Raw genomic sequence first — 20,780 nt, forward strand, 5'->3', positions numbered from 1 at the left:
ACCGTGATTCCATGCGACATCACGAGACTGTTTCGGAAGAAAATGGCGCTTTTTAGCGACGAGAAGTTAAGGTACCTGCGAATATTGGGATTGAAATTTGACGCCACAGAAGGTATGTTATACTAACACATTAAATGGAAGACAATTGTAGGATGTCAGTTAATTCTAAATCCAAGGAGAAATGTCACTGACATTGTGTTATAACGCTGGTGTAGGCTAATATTTGCAGTTTCTGTCCGCATCTCTTGTAACTGTTGAGACGTGAAATTGGTCTGTACTGATACTCAAATTTAGGCGTAAAGACACAATTAACACCTTTATTTATCAATTGATGAAGCGACGATGAAAGTAAATGTTTGTCTGTGGTAAGTGTTGACAATTGTAGAGAGTCAAGACAAGCTGATGACTGTTCGCATGAAAATTCACGTGCGATATGACACCCTTATGACAGACTGTGTTCTTAGTGTACTTATTTATTCGGTAATGCTGTGTGAGTAAATACTTTATATGCTATGTAGATATGTATACATTCGTGTGTTTTTGTTTCTATTTTCCGTCACATGCGAATGGCCTGTTGATGACGTAGTCAAAAACTATTGACCAGAAAGGTTTGCCAGAACGTTTCAGAGGGTTACAGGGCCAAAGGAACGTCAAAGATTAAATTCAAGGGTGGGTTCCTCTTGTTCCCCCATCCCTAGTAATAAGTACCAACTGATGTATACTAGAATTCTTAGCAAAACCTAATACAACAATTACTAGAGGACTCACAAAAATGACTGAACACCCCTATAATAAATACAACATATACTATAGAGGCGAACTGCTTAGTGTTGCCTCTGTTATTCTGAAAAAGAAAGAATTGGTGGAATGGAAGGAACTATTTCCAAAACATGCAATAGGTATTTTATATGTTTTATAATATGCTACAAACAATATATACTAGTATATCAGAACACTGTAAAATTTGAGTCATTATTATATATAAACTTCAACATGGTGAGGCAGTATGTACTCAAAGGTAAATGCAACATTTTGTGTGATTTAACTGGCACTTTAAATGACATGTTAGAGCATGCATTGAAGCAAACGATTCAGTATTTGTTGATTTCGAGTGAAATGAAACATTGGCAAAAGCAGTGAAAAACAAGGGTGCTAAAACACACTGATGTGCACAGCCCCTCTGACAGTACATATTAGGTCTACTGGGTGTATATCTGTCCAGGGTGTTTCACAACTACAACCCCATCTCAAGCACTCTGTTAAAGATCTAATTAAGCTTCTTCACATCTCCACCACCTCGAAGCAGCATGCCCTGTGCCAGTGCCTCTTTGGCAGTATGCTAGACTAGGTGACTGAACTAGTGTGCTGGCGATTAGGTGCCTGACTGAAGTAGTGGGTTCCATTACTGAATGGGTCTTATCCGAACAAAAGTACTGGAATCTGTACTTTACTGAGAGAGTGTAATCCCATATACGAGTCAGGTGTTTTTGTTGATAAGTCAAAATATATTTGGGGGTTGGTCAAATGTTGGTTGCATATTGTCCTCAATTATTTAATCATATTTTGACCTTTGCACTTTCCCCCATGCTGTTAATCCTCATGAATCTTCAGTGGTCTCAAGAATGTCGTGCATTGACCAGTTTGACTTGTAGTACATGTTAAGTGCACTGTGGATGAGATACAGAAACTCTGGCACCAACCAATGTGCATATTTGGTAATTTATTTGCAAACTCGTTTGCAGAGGACATAAAGAAGACCTACAAGAAACTAGCCCTACAACATCACCCTGATAAGGTTTGTAATTTCCTGTGTTGCAACAGTTTTGTGATGTAGGTATGCTGTAAGGAAGGGACCTGTCGAGAGATGATAATGATTTAGGTGTGTCCACCCATTCTTTCTATGGTAAAATTGAGTTTGTACACATGTATTAGGGCTTACTTTGTACAAATATTGTATCAGACTTTTTAACAAAAACAATCTCGGACAATTAAACCATGACATAAAAAATATCACCAGGATATAGTGTAACATATATTCTGTCCATGTTGATTTCCAATACCTTAATGTGAAAGAATGAATTTGACTAATTTGACTATGACCCAGCAATGATAGCCAAGTAGCCAGTTTTAAGATGGTTAGTATCCGTTAGAGTTCATTCACAAGTGTTCAGTTGTTGCTTTTATTTTGATTTATTTTGATTTGATGTGATCGTCTTCTGTCTCAGTGTCAGAATGATCCTGAAGCCACTAAAAGGTTCCAGGAAGTAAGTGCAGCCTACTATGGATTACAGAGACTTAAAGGTGAGTGTACTCAACCCAGCTAGGCATTCAGGAGATGATATCACTTTGGATTAATTCTCCAGGAATCAGTGCTTGTGTGTGGGAAGCAGCGATATCCCATGGCATAATTAATTGTATCTGAAGGTATGGACTATTAATCACTTGATTGTCTAGTCCAGATTTCATTTGATTGGGTATTTTTTTCATAGACCACAGTCATAAAGCTGGAATATTGTTAAGTTCAGTGTGTGTGAATCTGTTCTAAACCAGACAGATCAATGGTTGCTGCCTCCTGTTTCAGATAGGGAGGCACGAGCCTCCTACTGCAACTGTGACCACGCCCACTACCACCATGGTTTTGACTTTGACTCAGACTGCAGTGACTACTATGACTCTGATGATGAATATTCCCAGTTCTATTACCAAGACGATGAGGAGCTGGTAAGATATTGTTCCATTTGAGTGCTAATCATAGTTCATTGAAATGACAAATAGAAAAACCACAATTCATTGCACATTTGTTTCATTCGGTTTTAGAGTCCCTCATTAATGCTTGAAACAAAGGGAGTTTAACTCGTGGGCAAAAACACTTTCTTATCTCATTGTCTTAATTTGAAAAAATACTTGTATGAACTCAGCCTGATCTGCCCAGTATAAACCAGTCTAAAACCAGTCATGAACACTAACAAGTGAGGAATATGACAGCTTGATTCTCTTGCACGGACCAACTTGCTGGAGAAGGTAGACTACTGTAGAGATGGACTTGTGGACGTGGTGGACACAGTCAACATGTCTCAGGTTTCTTGATATGGTGCATTTGTTTTCTGTATGATGACTTCATATTTCAGATGGATTTCTTCAGAAAGATTTTCATGGATGTTTTCTCTGAGTTTGTCTTCAAGAAAAGTGAGTGTTCCTCATGTAATACAGTACAACCATTTTTTTAAATATGTTTTACTGTACCAGTCAAGAAGGCCGGATGTCGTCCCGACCCATCTATTTTCTATACTTTAGCTCATTCAGCACCGTAGGCCAAAAAAATGGCCAAGACATCAGCAGTCCCTGGATTCTGTAGGCCAAAAATTCGGCCAGGGAGAAGTCGCATCTAAAATGGTACATAATTTTAGGAACCTAACTAACATGATTCATTTTTCAAATCTATCACTCTTCATAATGCCTGTAAACACTCATTACATTTCAAATGGCCATATGTTATGGACAGGATTGGAATTATAAACAATTTTTCGCTATGTTATTGGAAAAAAACCTATTCTCACACACTTGCTTTGGCATCGGGACCATGTGAGAGTTCTCAATGAGCAAACTAACCCTATTTAGAGGATGTAATTAAACAAATCAAATAAACTGAAGAATAAAATCAACAGCTGCACTCATAAAAGATGTCAGTATGACTTACTATTTCCATCTTTATTGTGTGATCGCGTAATGTAATTCAAGTGACATCTTGGCTTTCATTACTTTGGACTTCACGCTGAGAATAGCATGATTTTATTCAAAACGTATGTCTGAATCTACGGGTTTTCATTTATGAGCACAGTACCTATTGCTGTTATCTGATTGGCTGACTTAGGTCAGGTGTCTGATTTTGATTGATCCTCATAGCAGACTGGGGTGAAAAGTCATCATTAGAAACCAATCTTTATCCAATAAAATTGCTTCTTACAGCTGTGAAAATACTCTTGGCAAGGGTACATTGATATTGTTGATATTCAGAGCTTTCAATAGATACCCGCCATGAAATGAATCGCCTCACGTTATTCATACGAAGTTTAGAACACTGAGGTATTTCACGCTGTTGTATGATGTTACTAAGACGAATGCCACTGATATCAGGACATAGTCGACCATACATATTCAGAAATCTTTTGATAGAAATTTTCTGATTTTGTAGAAAGGAAAATATTATAGAAGAGGGAAGGGGATGTGGTGACAAAAGGAAAAAAGTTTTTGCTTCTTTCATGGTTTATCTGGACACATAAATGTGTAAGCCTGCATTTTCATTAAAAATTAACTTATTTAAGTTGTAGTCATATTACTTGAATAATATGATAAGAAATATCTTCCATACTTATAAACAGTAGGAAATAGTGTATAGTATGTAGTAATAATAATGATTTGTGATCTGATATTTTCCTTGATAAACATAGGCTTTGTCTATGACCTCAGAGTCTCTGGGAACTCGATGTCATGGCAGTATATGCCTCTGGTTGACTGGTGTTGAACGAGTTGCTTTTCTAAATAACTAAGATCTTTGACTGAGACACCTTAAATTGTGATTGGATGTAGTTGGCAAACAATGAAGTGGAGTTAAAGCTGGTGAGATTCCAACATGAAAGCAAACATTTAAAAAGTAGTCTCGGTCTTAATCTACTATCTGGTTTGGTTAGACTACGAACTGAAACCAAACACTGGTGGTTTAAGTTTTGTTAGACTCAGTATGGGAGTGTAGCAAATAATACTGAGCCCAAGTTTACTTAGACTGTGCGGGTGTTTAAAGTTGACCTTAAAGGGAAGCAAAATTACAGCCTTGTTCCAGTCTACACTGGACATTGAACATCAACCTGTAATCATCAGGTGACTATTAGCATCAACCACCAAGCATATTTGAGTTTTAGATGAGCAAGGGAGTGCCTCATGGAATCCACTCTCATGTTTGATCGGAATGCTTATGAAAACCTTTCATCTACTACATTTTTATGTGTGTGCATGTGCGTGTGCATGTGCATGTGCATGTACCATTTTTCCTTCAGTATTTAGTTTTATATGTACATATTATTTTTGCAACAATGATGATCAGTAAATGCCCTCACAGAGTTCCAGTCCAAGAGGAAGAGACCTGACACATACACCACAGAAGATACAGAGGAAGAGAGCTTCTTCGAATTTCTCTCGAGGGTTAGTATCATCCTTACTATGTGTAAGTGAGTGAGTGAGTGAGTGAGTTTAGTTTTACGTCGCTTTTTAGCAATATTCCAGCAATATCATGGTGGGGGACACCAGAAAATGGGCTTCACCCATGTTGGGAATCGAACCCGGGTCTTCGGCGTGACGAGCGAACGCTTTAACCATTAGGCTACCCCACCGCCCCTCCTTACTATGTATAGACCGAGGGTGACTGAGATTACAGGGTGGTCCTTGCTGCCTGTGTCCTGTGAGATAAATACATGCAATATTAATATGTCTTTGGTACTTGATATATATGTCCGTCATAGGCGGATCCCGATATGTGGACTGAAGGGTTACACTCCGGCCTGTTTTGTGCTGAAAGTTTACTAAATGACCATTGTAAACATTCAAAATGAAGTGTGCAGTCCCTCTTTCACAAGATTCTCCACCTCCGCTTCCTCGCTGTTTCAGTGTCTATCCCTCCTTAACAAGACAAATGGCTTCACAAGCTGCTCTGAATTCGAGTAATTTTTAGATGTCTTTTTGATCTATAAATTAATTTGAATATAAGAAAGGCACATTATTACAGCTGTTAGGTGATCATACTTTAAGTGAGGGATGTAAGGTGATAACAATGAATGCCATCCATCGGTTCAAAGACATTTTGATCATATGTCCCCCATGTTGTTTTGGGTAGGAACAACAACTAGATGTCATAAAAGTGCATCCAAAACTTTTATAATATGGTTGTTCAGCTTAGGTTGGGAGCTACAGTTTTGAGTATTTGTGAGCCATGGCTATGTTAAATATAGTTTGTTGTATTTGTGGGTGGTGTTTCCAGAAGTTCCGGTCTGAAGGAAGGAGCAGTACTGATGACTACATTCTCACAGAGGATGATGTGAGTTGCTTTCTTCACAGGGGCTCAGTCTCACTACGACTCTGGTTTCACATTCGAGACCATGATAGAATATGTACTTCTTTTCAAAAGTTTAGACTCACTAAAAAAACTTACTATGTGTTATGTATAAGCGAATGATTACATTGAAGATAGATTTCACCACTAACTTAGCGGAACCAACTACAAACCCTATGCATTGCACAAGGATTATGTATCAGATTGCTGAAAAGCAAGTGCAAATATCATGTTAACAGTAGTGTTTTTATGTACAGTTTTGTTAAGAATTCGCCAGTTTATACTGATTTTTATCATTTAATGAACTGATAACAATAATCTTTTGAAGTGTTCCAAATATATACATCAGCTCATATGTAAGCAGTACCTTTAAACAGTATGAAATAATTTTTGCAAGATTTAGTTTAGAACAGTTGACAGAAGTAAGTGGCTGTATTTACCCTGGTGAGAGTAAACTCTTGAAAGGAAGCATATTTGTCAGCCATTGGCTGTAGACCTACGTTACTATACGTCAGTAACTATAGTCAGTAACAATATGTCAGCTCATTTCTGCACATTCTTCACATCAGTGAAGAAAGGATCCTGGAAAGTTTGTTGAAATTTTCAATCTTATTCTGCAAGTAAATTTTTACATGTTGATGAAAGAATATTTCTGATGACCTGTGTGAAAGGAGAACTGAAAATGTTGAAGTCCTTGAAAGGTCAGTACGTTTTGTCTAAAACACCTTAATGCCTAGAAGCTATGGATCCAGTCTGTTGGATAACACTGGTGTTCATCATGTGTCAGATGCACGATATTTGAGGGACTCATTAGACATTTAATGATTCAGAAAATCTTTATAATTGCATTTGGTGCCAGTTGAAGAAGTTCCAGTCTTACGATGAATGGCAGAAAGCGAGAGACCCCAGCAAGCCTCCCAACAGGTGTAAGAGGGTATGTAGTTGTTTGAGACATATAGTTAACTCTCATTATTCCGACTTCCTTTAATCTGATAATCGGCTTTTTGCGACTCTTTTGTTGGGAACAAATTGAATGAACGTTGTTTACTCTCATTAATCCGGAAGTCACATGTTCCGACTCCGACGCACACAATCAACAGCTGACAGTCGTAATCACAGAGTAATGAGACATGTTAATACGACACTGAGGAGGGCAGTGCTTGGGATCAATTAACCTTGAATACACTGACACGTCACTCAATATAACAGAAGTGAGTTAGACAGTTTACAATGTTTAGTATAAAAATAATGAGAACGATATACCTTACACAGTCGATAAAATGTCTTGTCCAACACCAAGTAAGCGTCTGAGAGTAGAGATAACACCGCAGATCAAGAAGGACATTTGCCTCTTCAAGCAAAGTAAACCTAAAGTGACCCAGAATGAAATTATCACTTATGCAAGTGAGAAGTTTGGGTTTAAGATCGGCAGATCAACGATATCGGACATCCTGAAAGAGTCAACAAAATGGCTGGCTGTTCCATCAAGCGACAGGTCCTCATCAAGAAACAGAAGACCAAAACAAGAGGAGTTGGAGAATGCTTTGTTTCTGTGGTTTACGGATGTGAGATCAAGAAATGTGATACTGAATGATAAACTGATGAAAACAGGCCAAAGTGCTGGGCGATGGATTAGACGTGACTGATTTTGCATACAGTACTGGTTGGTCATTTCAAACCGAGGCATGGGATAAAGAATCACAAAGTTCATGGTGAATCTGCGTCTGTATCATTAGAAGTTGTCAGTGAAAGCAGGCAATCGCTTCAGGAAATCTGGCCGACAGGTTTATTTTACAAAGTTGAACTGAAGATCGGCTGACAGTGATGCTGGCAGTTAATGCAACTGGAACTGATAAGTTGAAGCCACTTGTTATTCACAAATTCAATCGACCAAGATGTTTTGGAAGAACATGACCCCATGTCTGTTTGCCACTGGTACGTAAACAAACAAGCGTGGATGACCTTAATTTTCCGTGATTGGCTTGTGAACTTTGACCGACAAATGCAAAAACAAAGACGCCACGTGATCATGCTGTTGGATAATGCCCCTCCCATGCTACTTGCCAGTTAACTAATGTTGAGTGTCACTTTTTGCCGCCCAATACGTTACACATTCAGCTACTCGATGCGGAGATAATAAAAAATTTCAAATTGCTGTACAGGAAAAAGCAAATGAAACTTTATTTGGAGAATGCACAGAATGAAACTCAACAAGCCTTGGACGTGACGTGAGCCCTCCTCTTTAACAGAAGTGCATGGAACAATGTCAAACAAGAGACCATCATTAACGGCTGGCTCCACACCAAAATTCTGCCATCAGCTGAACCGGTGACCACAGATGTTGCCATCAATGCAGAGAAGACAATTGAAGAAATCTCCACGGCTGTGAAAACAGCGTATGGGCCAAGCACATCAACCGAACATTTCATTAATGCAGACAGTGATCTACCATACGAGGAATCACTATCTGACGAAGCGATCATCGACATGGTGAGGATGACTGAAGAAACCAGTGAAATGGAGGACGAGGTTGACGACAGTGAGGAACCCACCATTCCAAAGCCTTCTGCTGTTAAAATACACCTGAACGAACTGGCAAGTTTTGTTAACACCATCTGGATGTGTTCAGCGTGACCTATCTTGATGCCTTTGAAAATATGCAACAGATTCTGAAGAAAATCTCAAGCAAGGCCGAATGCCAGAAAGACTTTTTTTGTTAGGAATACAGTGTAGATGTATACTGATTGCATACACTAAACATGCTTACAATACAAAACGAATGTGACACATGTGAGTACATGTATAAGCAAATGGTAAATATGTAAATGTTGTGCATTTTTATGTTATGTGCTAATAAAATACATATGAACTCTGAATGTATTATTGCTTTATTGTTGTTCACAGTGACAGCAGAGATTTGAATCGTGATTTTCGATCATGGGGCGTGATATGTTCTGAGACTTCCATAATCCGACAATTTAGTGTGCAACGGGTGATGTCGGATTAACGAGACTTGACTGTATATTGTCCCTGTACAACAGGTGTAAGAGGGTGCATAGTTGTTTGAGACATATATTTTCTCTGTATGTGGGGAGATGGAGGCAGGAAAGTGGTGTTGATACACTGACTTGTTCAGCACCCATGCTTGTAAGTCTTGAGTGTTGATCCAAACTGACAGGTTAACTTGGACATGTATTGAACGTTTCATTTATGTCACAATATTTTGCTGCAGCAGTAAGGAACGTGACAATATTACTTTATTCATATAAGTGATAATACAGTTAGCTCTCCATAAAGTACATGGAGCCACACATCCAGGTGCCCCAGATGTTCTCAACGAAAGTGTACGAATTGATGCAAATACTCACGAACTGAGAATTCAGATATATCACGTATTAAAGCTGGAAGATGCTTTGGGTGGTGTAACTCCTTAACCTGTTTTCTCTCTAGATGTTATTGACAGATTGCAAAATAAATGTGTCTTTTGGGTTGAAAAACATGATTTTGCTAGAAATCTCAATGGTCACTGCGTGCGAATAGTCTTCTTGATAAGTAAGGATTGCACAGTATTTCCTGTATGTGGGTAAATTTAGCTTCATTCTGTTCATGAAATGTATGACAGTATCTCATCAGCAAATAGATGTTTTATTTTAGTTGCCAAATACGTTTAAAATGCTTAAAAAAAATTCCCAAAGGCAAGATTATTTCAAGATGTAGTAAGATGTGAATGGCTTCAGTTGTAGAAAAATAAGTATCAGCCAGCTTTTGCACGTAGTGGTATATTATTTGCCCTCGGAAGATACTGCAGAGTTATATTTTTATGGCAGTGTTATTCCAGTGTAATATCGCTAGATGTAAGACTGTACGATGGTTTATAGTTATGCTCTGGTACAGTGAGTGAGTGAGTTTTAGTTTTACGCCGCACTCAGCAATATTCCAACTATATGGCGGCGGTCTGTAAATAATCGAGTCAGGACCAGACAATCCAGTGATCAACAACATGAGCTATGTAATTGGGAACCGATGACATGTGTCAACCAAGTCAGCGAGTCTGACCACCTCTGGTACATGGTACTAGACCTAACTTTCTTTAAGGATAGCAGTGAGTCATCACACTTCACCAGTTTCAGTCGTGCTGTTGTTGAACTTAACTGTCCTCCTTTATTTTTCTTGCAGCGAGCTGTCCAGAGATCCAGGAGGCATCAGAAAGAGGAACAGAAGCAGAAGAACAAGAAGCAGAGGAAGAATGAACAGAGGAGGAAGGACAAAGTGTGTGTCTGAGCAATGAGCACAACTGTCCAGACTACCAGCATATCATGGACCTTGTGATAGTCTTTTGGTTTCTTTTAGCTGTTCCCACTTGTGAAGGCCCGCGTTAGAATATTGGCCTTAAGTGGCCCATGCTTCTTGTAATTGGTGACTAATGGGATTGGGTGGACAGACGAGGTGACTTGGTTAAGACAGGTCATCGGTTCCCAATTGCGCAGATTGATGCTTATGATGTTTATCACTCGATTGTCTGGTCCAGACTTGATAATTTGCAGACAGATAACTGGAATATTGTTGTGTAAACCTATACTCACTCACATACTCGCTTTCACCATTGGACATGGTATACACACAAAACAACTTTAACATACAACATACTGATAAATGCTTTCTGTCTGAGATGCTACAGTGTGGGACTTTGCTTTTAATACAAACTTCACTCACAGACAAGCAATACATGAAATTCATCTTCAGTAGAAGATTTTCCACTTTTGATGCAGTATTTACAGGGTTGTTCAATGTAGGATATAGCTGTCTATCCCAAAAATCAAATGCAGGTTAAAACCTGTTAAATGCAGGTTGAGTCCTACATTGTCCCAGATGTACAAGGTTAGGGAATGAAGGATATTTTTCTTCAATTCTACAGGTTTAAAATCCTTTGGGGTAATGTGTCAGGTACACTGTCAATAGAACTACAACATGATCATTGAATGTTGTCAGATAATCTGTATTTAAAAATGCAAATACACACTGCCAACATCTTATGTTGTCACACATGTCCAAATCCTCGTTTAAGGAAAATGTTTTTAATGAGTAGTGTCGTGACCAGGTGTCCAGTGATATGTCAATAGCTTTGATGTTATTCATATACATTAGACTCTATTGATAGAACTTGTGGTATGCACAAGTGGAGAGGTGCTCTAACAGACTCCCCAAACTATAGCATTGTCTGTTTCTTTTCTCATTTTAAGAATATTTCCATAAATGTCATTATTAAGCATTGAAACTTACAAAAAGTATTCTTGCAATGTTTTGTTACTTGTTGACAATGGTACTGTTGCAGGATGCCTTTGTGAGTGATGAAATATTGTTTAATGTCAGATATAACAATATTCAAGTTCTATCATTGCTTGTAGTCGTTACAATGAGTTTGTGATACATTCCTTGCCAGAATCACCAAGAGTATAAAGAAAAATTCCACCCTGTGATGTAAAGGAACAAGAAAGTCAGCAACAGATATAAACTGTGTTTTCCTGCTGCTGAACTTGTATTGATATTTCAAAGGATAAGAGTTTATTTATCTTCAAAATCATGCTCTTATTTATCTTCAAAAAGATGCTTGATCTCACCCAAGTGATAATCCCTGTTATTTTTATCCCATCCTTGAAGGAACTTTTGGCGATCAGAGATCAGCTCCTGAAGACTCTGGATGAGAAAAAGGAAAAACAGAAGAAAGGACAAAACACAGAGCCACCAAACCACAAACCCAGCAGTAAAGCAGCCTACATGAAGTCTAGGTGACCGATACAGGTTCTCACTTCTTGGACGAAAACGCAATTATATGGACCAGAATGATTTTGCATGATTGTTTTGGACAGTCGTGTGAGAAGTACCAATTAAAAAATACAATATTAGTTTGTTGGGAGAAACTTTTATACTTACGAGTAGCAGTGCATTGTTGGAAGGTAACAGCATATGAAATGATTAGTATGTGTTTTTCCTTATCCTGACTCGTGCTTAATTGCTTATCTCCTTCCCCCTGCGAAGGTATTGGAACACCTGGAATCCTTTAAGGTTCCCTTCTAAAAGAAGCGAACATAAAATACACTCACCAATTAGTAGCCGCCCTTTCCTGCTACAGAGGTCACATGACCCACCATGCTTGTCACTCTCTTCATCGCCTGACGAGGTCTTCTGAAGGCATCCTGGGGTCCTGATACGGTGATAAGTTTTTTATTTATTTCGGTCCTTTAACTAAATTTATGTCGCATGCAGTATTTGGCTTATGTATTTACATCATATTTTGTTAATTTTTAACTTACCTTACCATAGGGCTTATGCATATTACCTCAAGCATCGCTTAGAAGAGATCAGACAGTCGTTGATACGCCATTCTACCGAATGGCTACCTCATGTATCGACGAGTGTGTAGGAACGGAAGTGACGTGATCTCACCAATCGCGCATGCGCGAGCAATCCAAAACTTCACTTTTACTTCAAGCATCTCATACGTCAGACATGTTTTTTCGTTTGTTACGCTATTTGCTACTGTGTTTGACATTAAAGTGCTTTTTGTGCTGGTAGGTATGTTTTTCTACCGTTCCCTCCCCTAAGAATGGTGAAGTTTGGTGTAAATTTACTTCACTTACCTGGCTACCTCGTTAGTTTTTCATCTTGTTTATCCTTTTTCTCAGCACATGTGGGTGAAGTTTGGTTCCCAAGCCGTTCCCTTTGCCTATTGATATTGTTGTTTTTTATCCATTTTATCGTCGTTTTTCTTCCTACGCCGTGCGTGGTTCCATGGGGGCAGCCATGTTGGTTTCTCTCTGTTGTCTCGTCGCTAGGGCGTGCTCATTTGTTCCACAGGGGTGTTGCTCCATTTTTTCTACTATAGGGGGTTTTGCTTGTTAACTGTTTTTCTTTATGGCGTGGTTCTCAATGTTGCTTGCTTTCTACATGTTGCAACCTTATTATGACCCGACAATTTTGCACACTCTGTAAGGTGCAGAAGTCGGCAGAGGATCCCCACCCCTGGTGTCCGAACTGTGCAGTAGTTATTTGTGGTTTTGATGATCGCTGCGATCATTGCTCGTCTCTTACTGTGCAGGAATTCAAGGCGTACTTGTTGGCTAAGAAGAAAAGGTTTACGCAAAGGAAACGGAAAATGTCGTCTCCTGCTTCTTCTTTGGGATCACGGTCTTCGCTTGCAAGGACGCCAGAGGATCAACCATCTCCATCAGCGGTGTCGGCGCCTCCTTTGACGCTTCCTTTGCCTCCTTCGGATCCGACGCCTGGATTGCAGCTCTCTGCTGGAGGTGCAGACGCTACTGAGAACCTTACTACGCCCGAGCGCTGACCCAGCGTCATCGTCAACCTTGATTTCTCTGACGCTCCCGACGCCGATGCTGGTTGCTGCGCCTTTGGCGGAAACGTTGCCTACAGCAGCAGCGACGACGCCTATTCCGATGCCATCGTTTTCATCCGTCGTTTCTCTACCAGCGTCTACGCCAGCTCCGACGCCCTTGTCAACCTACACTATACATCTACTGCCACTATCTCTAGAGAAGAGTTGCTCCATCAGCAGCTTATGGAGGAGCAAGCTCGACGTGTTGAAGCTGAACGTTCTCGGCGTGACAGACGCTCTCGTTCTAATACTCCCAGATCCTGTCGCTCAAGAAGTCCTCGTCGTGGTCGCCGGCATCGCTCTCGTTCTTGGTCTCTCTCCCCTCGTCGCCTACCTGATAGGGATCGACGCTCTAGATCACCGACCTATTCTAGACGCCAACGCCATTCGCGCTCGAGGACACCACCGTCTCACCGTTCACGGAGGCGCCTCAAATCGAGTTCCCCTGATGCTCGCCTACGTGAACCTCGGTCATCCACATCTACACCTGGTCACCGGCGCCTCACTCCTTCGGTTTCCTGGGATGATATGGAAGAGAGATTTTTCTCTGCGGACTACATTGACGACGCTCCTGACTCTGATGATGACGGTACTTATTTATCTCCATCGGCGGTTTACGACTGGATCGCCGACAGGCTTCCCGACTGTCCTTCACCGTCTCCTGGTACGGATGATCACAAGTCAATACGGTTTTTGCCGGAGCTTCTCATTCCCCCACATCAGATGGTGGCTTACGCCATTGCCTCTCTGGATGCGGATTTTACTAAGCTGTCCCAGTCATCTACCATCAAGGCTCCTAAATCGAAAAAAGGGGATTACAAGATTCACAGTTTAGACTTAGCTGATGGTGGAGCGGCTCACAATGAATCACTGAAACGGTTGAAGAGTTCGCCCCAGAATTCTTACAGAGTGCAAGATTCAAGACTGTTAGCCATCGACACAGAGTTAAAGAGAATGCTGAAACCTATTTCAGCTTTGGCATCTGCGACGTCGGCAGCCGCCTGGGATCTCACGGAAGATAATGCCTCTCGTGTGGACCACCTGTCGACGCTATTTCAGTGGCAAGGCAAAGTTTTATATGATTTGCTGGCACATCTAAAAGCGGCTCTTGATGACGACAACGGTTCAACGCTCGGGTTACTTGGATCCCTGCAACTGGCAGGAAGAGTTCAAGCTCAAACTGTTTAGGGTTCCTTTTTCATCCCGTTACTTGTTCGACGATATGATCCCGGACGTCTACAAACAACATGCTGAACTAACTAACACTGAAGTGTCGTTGTCGACGTTCGAAGCCCTTGGATCTGCTTTTCGTGGCTCCTCCGCACCCCGTGGAAGAGGCAAGCATCGCTATATTCCCAGACGCGACTCCATCCGTTCAGCCTTCGGCAAAGGATGCAGTCGTGGTAGGCCAGCCGGTGACGGTCAACTCCATGCCCCTGAGTGCTCCAGGGAACCTCCTGCGACACCCAACCGGGGTAGAGGCAAGCGCCCCTACTCTGGTCATTGAAAGCTTGGTCCAGCGCAACTGGGACCTCCCGCCCTCAGTCGTCCCAATACGACCCACTCCTGTAGGCGGGAGATTAGGGATCATTTGGAAGAATTGGACAATGCTAGAAGATCCTTATGTTACCAACATACTTCGGACTGGTTACAAGCTCCCCCTCACCATGTCGCCGCCACTGACATCAACGCCCCAGTCACGCGTGTATTCTCCAAACCAAAGTGTTATATTAACGGAGAGCATTCAAGCGTTACTAGCCAAGAACGCCATAGAGACAGTGCTAGACCCCCACCAGTCCCCGGGGTTCTACTCACCCATCTTCCTCATACCCAAGAAGGATTCTGGGAAATTGCGCGTGATACACATCAACCGGTTGTATCTTCAAGACCCACCTCACTTCAGCATGATCTCTCTGGGACAACTACGGATCAAGCTCGGACCCAGATCATGGCTAGCCAGCCTCGACCTGCAGGATGCTTATCTCCATGTCCCGATTTATCGGCTGCACAGGAAGTTCCTGCGGTTTGTGTTCGCCAACCGTCACTACCAATGGAAGGTACTCCCATTTGGCATTTCCATGGCCCCGTGGCTTTTCACTCGTATCACTGCGCCAATCACCCGTTTGCTCCATCTCCGGAACATAGACTTCGACCCCTACATAGGCGACTGTCTACTCAATCTTACCGATCCTCAGTGGCTATGCAGACAACTGAGTTTTGCCACGCGCCTCCTGGAACAACTGGTGTGGATCGTCAACAGAGAGAAGTCCCATATGGAGCCATCCCAGGAGTTGACGTTCATCGGGGTTTTGTTTCTGACTCATCACAACCTTGTCAGGATTCCACCGGCGCCTTGGTTCAGGATAGCAGCCTTCGACGATCGCTGTTTCACTCAGCCGATGTCTCTCAGGGAGTGGCAGTCTCTGTTAGGCCTTCTCACATTGGCTCAAGATTTGACGCTACGAGGTCGTCTAATGCTTCGGCCATTACAACGTTTTCTCCTGCCGTACATACAAGCCGACGACCTTCGTATCAAGTTTCCTCTACCAGATCGTCTTAACCGGTATCTGCGATGGTGGACTTTAGAGTCGAACGTTTGCGTAGGCGTCTCCTTGACAGACTTGACACCCGACCACAAACTTTTTGTCGACGCTTCCCTTCTAGGTTGGGGCACTCACCTCAACGGTCAGACAGTCTCGGGGCTGTGGTCCGACATCGAGCGCGGGTGACACATCAACAGCCTAGAGTTTCAAGCGGTCATTCTCGCAGTTCAGCATTGGATGTCCGTTTTGCAGAACACATGCCTGCTGATAGCTTCTGACAATTCCACGGTCGTTTGGGTGATGCGGAATCAGGGCACCACGAGATGTTTCAGCTATCCAACATTCTCGACGATGGCAATGTTCGAGTTCAGGTTCGTCACATACTGGGTTGCAGAAACGTACTAGCAGACGCCCTCTCCAGACCAGGCAGACCATCGCCAACAGAGTGGATGCTGGACCCGGAAGCATTTCGTCTGTTGTGTCAACAACACGGCCAACCGTTCATCGACCCGTTCGAGACACGACTTAACAATCAACTTCCACTGTACGTGTCTCCCGTTCCGGATCCGCAGGTTTGGGCGACAGATGCCATGTCCCTGTCATGGGAGGGGCTGGACGCGTATGCGTTCCCTCCACCAGTGCTTCTACCGGTGGTGATGGCCAAGATCAGTCAGACGCGGCAGATTCATCTGCTTTTGGTCGCGCCAGGTGGCCGGCCAGAACGTGGTTCCCTGACTTGCGTCATCTCGCCGACGGGGACCCCCTACTGCTACAGGATTGGCCGCAGTTACTCCGCCATCCACACAGCCGTCTGCACCATCCCGATCTAGCGAGGTTTTGTCTTCACGTCTGGACCATTTACAGAAAGCTCTAAGGGCTAAGGGCTGTTCTACTCGGATGGCAAAGGTCATTGCGTGTGCGCACCGGGTATCCACGACATCTCTTTATGACAACAAGTGTACGTCTTTTGAGAAATTTTGTACACTCAGAAAGCAGGATCCGTTATCAGCATCTCCTCAATTTCTGGCGGAGTTTTTTCTATACCTTAGAAGATCTAAACACTTTGGAGGTAGCACCATTGCGACGTACCTTTCAGCGCTCAACTCCGTCCTAGCAGTCAAGTATGACCGGCGAGTTTCCAAGGTGCTAGAACTCCTCGCCATGTTAAAAGCGTTCAAGTTGGAAGATGACGAAGGTGAAATTTCGTCCACCTGCCTGGTACTTGAACATCGTTCTAGACCATCTCCGCGGCCCTCCTTATGAACCCTTGGAGCAGGCCTTGTTTGAAAATTTTTCAAAGAAGACAGTTTTCTACTGGCGCTAGCCACTGCGGCTAGGATCAGAGGTTTTGTCTTCACGTCTGGACCATTTACAGAAAGCTCTAAGGGCTAAGGGCTGTTCTACTCGGATGGCAAAGGTCATTGCGTGTGCGCACCGGGTATCCACGACATCTCTTTATGACAACAAGTGGACGTCTTTTGAGAAATTTTGTACACTCAGAAAGCAGGATCCGTTATCAGCATCTCCTCAATTTCTGGCGGAGTTTTTTCTATACCTTAGAAGATCTAAACACTTTGGAGGTAGCACCATTGCGACGTACCTTTCAGCGCTCAACTCCGTCCTAGCAGTCAAGTATGACCGGCGAGTTTCCAAGGTGCTAGAACTCCTCGCCATGTTAAAAGCGTTCAAGTTGGAAGATGACGAAGGTGAAATTTCGTCCACCTGCCTGGTACTTGAACATCGTTCTAGACCATCTCCGCGGCCCTCCTTATGAACCCTTGGAGCAGGCCTTGTTTGAAAATTTTTCAAAGAAGACAGTTTTCTACTGGCGCTAGCCACTGCGGCTAGGATCAGTGAAATTCACGCTTTGGATGTCACCCGTGTCGTGTTTGAGCAGACTCCGCATGCTGCGTCCGTAAAAGCAGAGGTCTCCAGGAACACGATAGCGCTCTGGTTACGAGCCACTATTCTGGCGGCATACGATGCTCAACACCTACCACATCCGTCGGCCAGCAATCCCCATGAAATTCATGCTTTGGCGTCTACCATGGCCTTACACAGGAATTGTTCCGTTCCGGCCATTATGGAGGGATGTTTCTGGCGATCTTCCACAGTCTTCGCAAGCCATTACCTTCGTAATGTTGCGGTCGAAGATGTGGAGGGATTCCAGTCCTTCGGTCCTTTAGTGGTAGCGCAGCAACTCACCCGACCTTCCACCCACTAGGTACTTGTGAATTTTCTTACCTTTGGGTCTTAAGGAAGCGCCTGTTATGGTGACTTGTTATTTTCATGGTTACGTGTTTGGAGTTGGTTGTTTACTGAGGATTTACTATCTGTCTCTTCTTCCAGTTGTCAGCTAGCCTCCTCGGTTTGCCTTTACTCCGACAAGATGGATTCATCACTGATTGGCCCTCCAAAGTCCGACACCTCCAACCTATCTGTCGAATTTTCATGCATAAACCCTATGGTAAGGTAAGTTAAAAATTTATTAAAATCTAAATATTTTAGATATTTACATACTTACTTTACCATAGGGAGATTACACCCACCCAACGATGTATATTTTTTCCTCCCCACTCTGGACTTCTTCGGACTCATTTCATTTTCAGTAAAAGTGAAGTTTTGGATTGCTTGCGCATGCGCGATTGGTGAGATCGCGTCACTTCGTTCCTATACACTCGTCGAAACATGAGGTAGCCATTCGGTAGAATGGCGTATCAACGACTGTCTGATCTCTTCTAAGCAATGCTTGAGGTAATATGCATAAGCCCTATGGTAAGGTAAGTATGTAAATATCTAAAATTTAGATTTTAATAAAATTTGTAATTATTTGGTATTTATATAGCACGTAATTTCACCAAACTGAGACTTAGTCTCAGTTGATGACATCGTGTTTTCAATATAGATTACGGCTGTCAGTGGTTGACCCGCATTTAGTTAGTATGGCATGTCACCCCATCTGTTCTTCCACTTCTCACTGTAAATTTTGTAGCAATTTATCTGACTCAGAATTTGCTTTGTACATTTATTCAGTTCATAGACGTGCGAGGGAAGGCAACGTTGGCTTTCATTAGTCATGTCTAAATCGGCTGATTTAGCCTTTGGTAACTGTGTGTTGCTAACTGCTGAAATTCATCATTCCAGCCACCATTCTGACGTTCCTCTGGGGCTGTGTCATGATTCCAGTGAGTCATCCACTAGACCACAGAAAAGAACTTCAACAGAGATGGGGTCATTTGCATCTAAGACGAAGTCGTCGCTGAGTCAACATACTACGACAGCTAAGAAGTTTTTCGGCAATGGATCGTCCCTCTTCAGGAACGACACATCTATGATTAGCCGCCGCTTATTCTACACAAGGGGCAGAATGTCAGTCTGCAAAGACCGTTCACCGTTCCTGGACGAATGCAAGGGTCATCAGTCTATGCAGACTTCGTCAGCAGTCTCAATCATGGCATCAGACATCTCCACGAATCAGACATCACCACACACCACTCAGCCCTTTGACGCCGGCGTTTTCATGCAGCAGTTCACCACTCACATGATGAACTTAATGGAGCATAGGTTTGAAGAGGAGCGGAGACTTCAGTCTTCAACTATGTCGACTGCCACTCTGTGTGAGCACTCCATTGCATCTGCACTCCCCCGAGAGGATGAAGAGGCATCGTATGGACGCTCCTGCTCAAAGAGGTCATCTCCGTCGTCTATGTCCTCATGTCACAGTCTTGAGAGGGATCCACCTACAAACTCGTTGAGTGCTACTCGTTGAGTGCTTGTACTCTCATGTCTACTCATGAATGCAAACTATCTTCATCAGTCTCCCCGGTACGTCGAAGGCACCATCAGCACTCGTCGTCCCCTTCAGACTTGGACTCAATTAGGAAGGATCATCAGCATTTGTCCAATGCATCTCACTCTAAGGACATCGATCCTGCATCAGGCAGTCACTCATGGAAGGATGGAGACAGATATTGTCGATCGTCATCTTCGGAGGAAGCCCTCTTCTCGGACTCTGAAGTCACTTAGTGGATCACGAATGGTCAGGACTTCCAGGATGAAGAATGAGGATATAGACACTTTGACGTTTCCACCAATATCTCTGATATCTACGATTCCTGAGACTTTATCTTTGGCATTCCAGTTGGCAACCAAGTTTCAGCAAGAACATATGCCACCTTTTAACACCTGTTGTTTTCCTCTTTACCACATGGAGCCCTTTCGCAGAGCACCAGACGTAGATGAATCATACAAGCTCATCAGTGATACCCGCAATAGATCTTACAAGATACAAGACAAGCGTCTTGCTCAGCTAGACAGCACTACGAGATATACCTTTTTCGGACTAGCCTGGTCTAGAGCCATCAATGAGACCCTCATCTCCAAGTTCAGCAACCCTGACAACGAGGAAGAAAGAATGATCAAGGTCTCTTGTCCTCATCAAATTGAAGAGGTATCTACGTCAGTCACCCAAGACTCAAGAGTGGTCATGATGATCAAGTCCATTGACACCTTGACAACGGTACTCAAGCAAACAACTCAACGTTACACCTTTTCTTTGCCCCTATGGAGGAAATAGGCGTATCTGCATTTCCTTTTCAACAGTCAGCATTTCCAATGGACAGTTCTATCGTTTGAAATATCTTCGGCCCCGTGGCTATTTACTCCGGTAACCAAACCCATTGTCAATTATCTACACCTGAAAGGGCTATGCAGCGCTTTTTCCCTGGATGATGGCGTACAGCTC

General features: G+C 42.7%; 1 protein-coding gene across 2 annotated transcripts in view; it reads left to right on the forward strand.

The window, feature by feature from the left end:
• LOC137293767 (uncharacterized) overlaps positions 1 to 20,780 on the forward strand; it is a 51,397-nt gene continuing 30,617 nt past the window's right edge. The window contains exons 1-10 of one of the 2 annotated variants that reach the window (XM_067824482.1): positions 1 to 112; positions 1,743 to 1,795; positions 2,226 to 2,301; positions 2,582 to 2,721; positions 3,129 to 3,186; positions 5,114 to 5,196; positions 6,029 to 6,085; positions 6,960 to 7,034; positions 10,277 to 10,369; positions 11,759 to 11,886. Coding sequence is in view for 1 of the 2 variants with exons in the window: in XM_067824481.1 (XP_067680582.1) it covers positions 43 to 112; positions 1,743 to 1,795; positions 2,226 to 2,301; positions 2,582 to 2,721; positions 3,129 to 3,186; positions 5,114 to 5,196; positions 6,029 to 6,085; positions 6,960 to 7,034; positions 10,277 to 10,369; positions 11,759 to 11,886 (833 nt within the window). In the remaining variant the exon portion in view is untranslated. The remainder of the gene's footprint in view (positions 113 to 1,742; positions 1,796 to 2,225; positions 2,302 to 2,581; positions 2,722 to 3,128; positions 3,187 to 5,113; positions 5,197 to 6,028; positions 6,086 to 6,959; positions 7,035 to 10,276; positions 10,370 to 11,758; positions 11,887 to 20,780) is intronic. The other variant, XM_067824481.1, reaches the window with a different exon arrangement.

Source organism: Haliotis asinina, chromosome 8 (genome assembly GCF_037392515.1).
Source record: "Haliotis asinina isolate JCU_RB_2024 chromosome 8, JCU_Hal_asi_v2, whole genome shotgun sequence".
Classification (NCBI taxonomy): Eukaryota; Metazoa; Mollusca; class Gastropoda; order Lepetellida; family Haliotidae; genus Haliotis; species Haliotis asinina.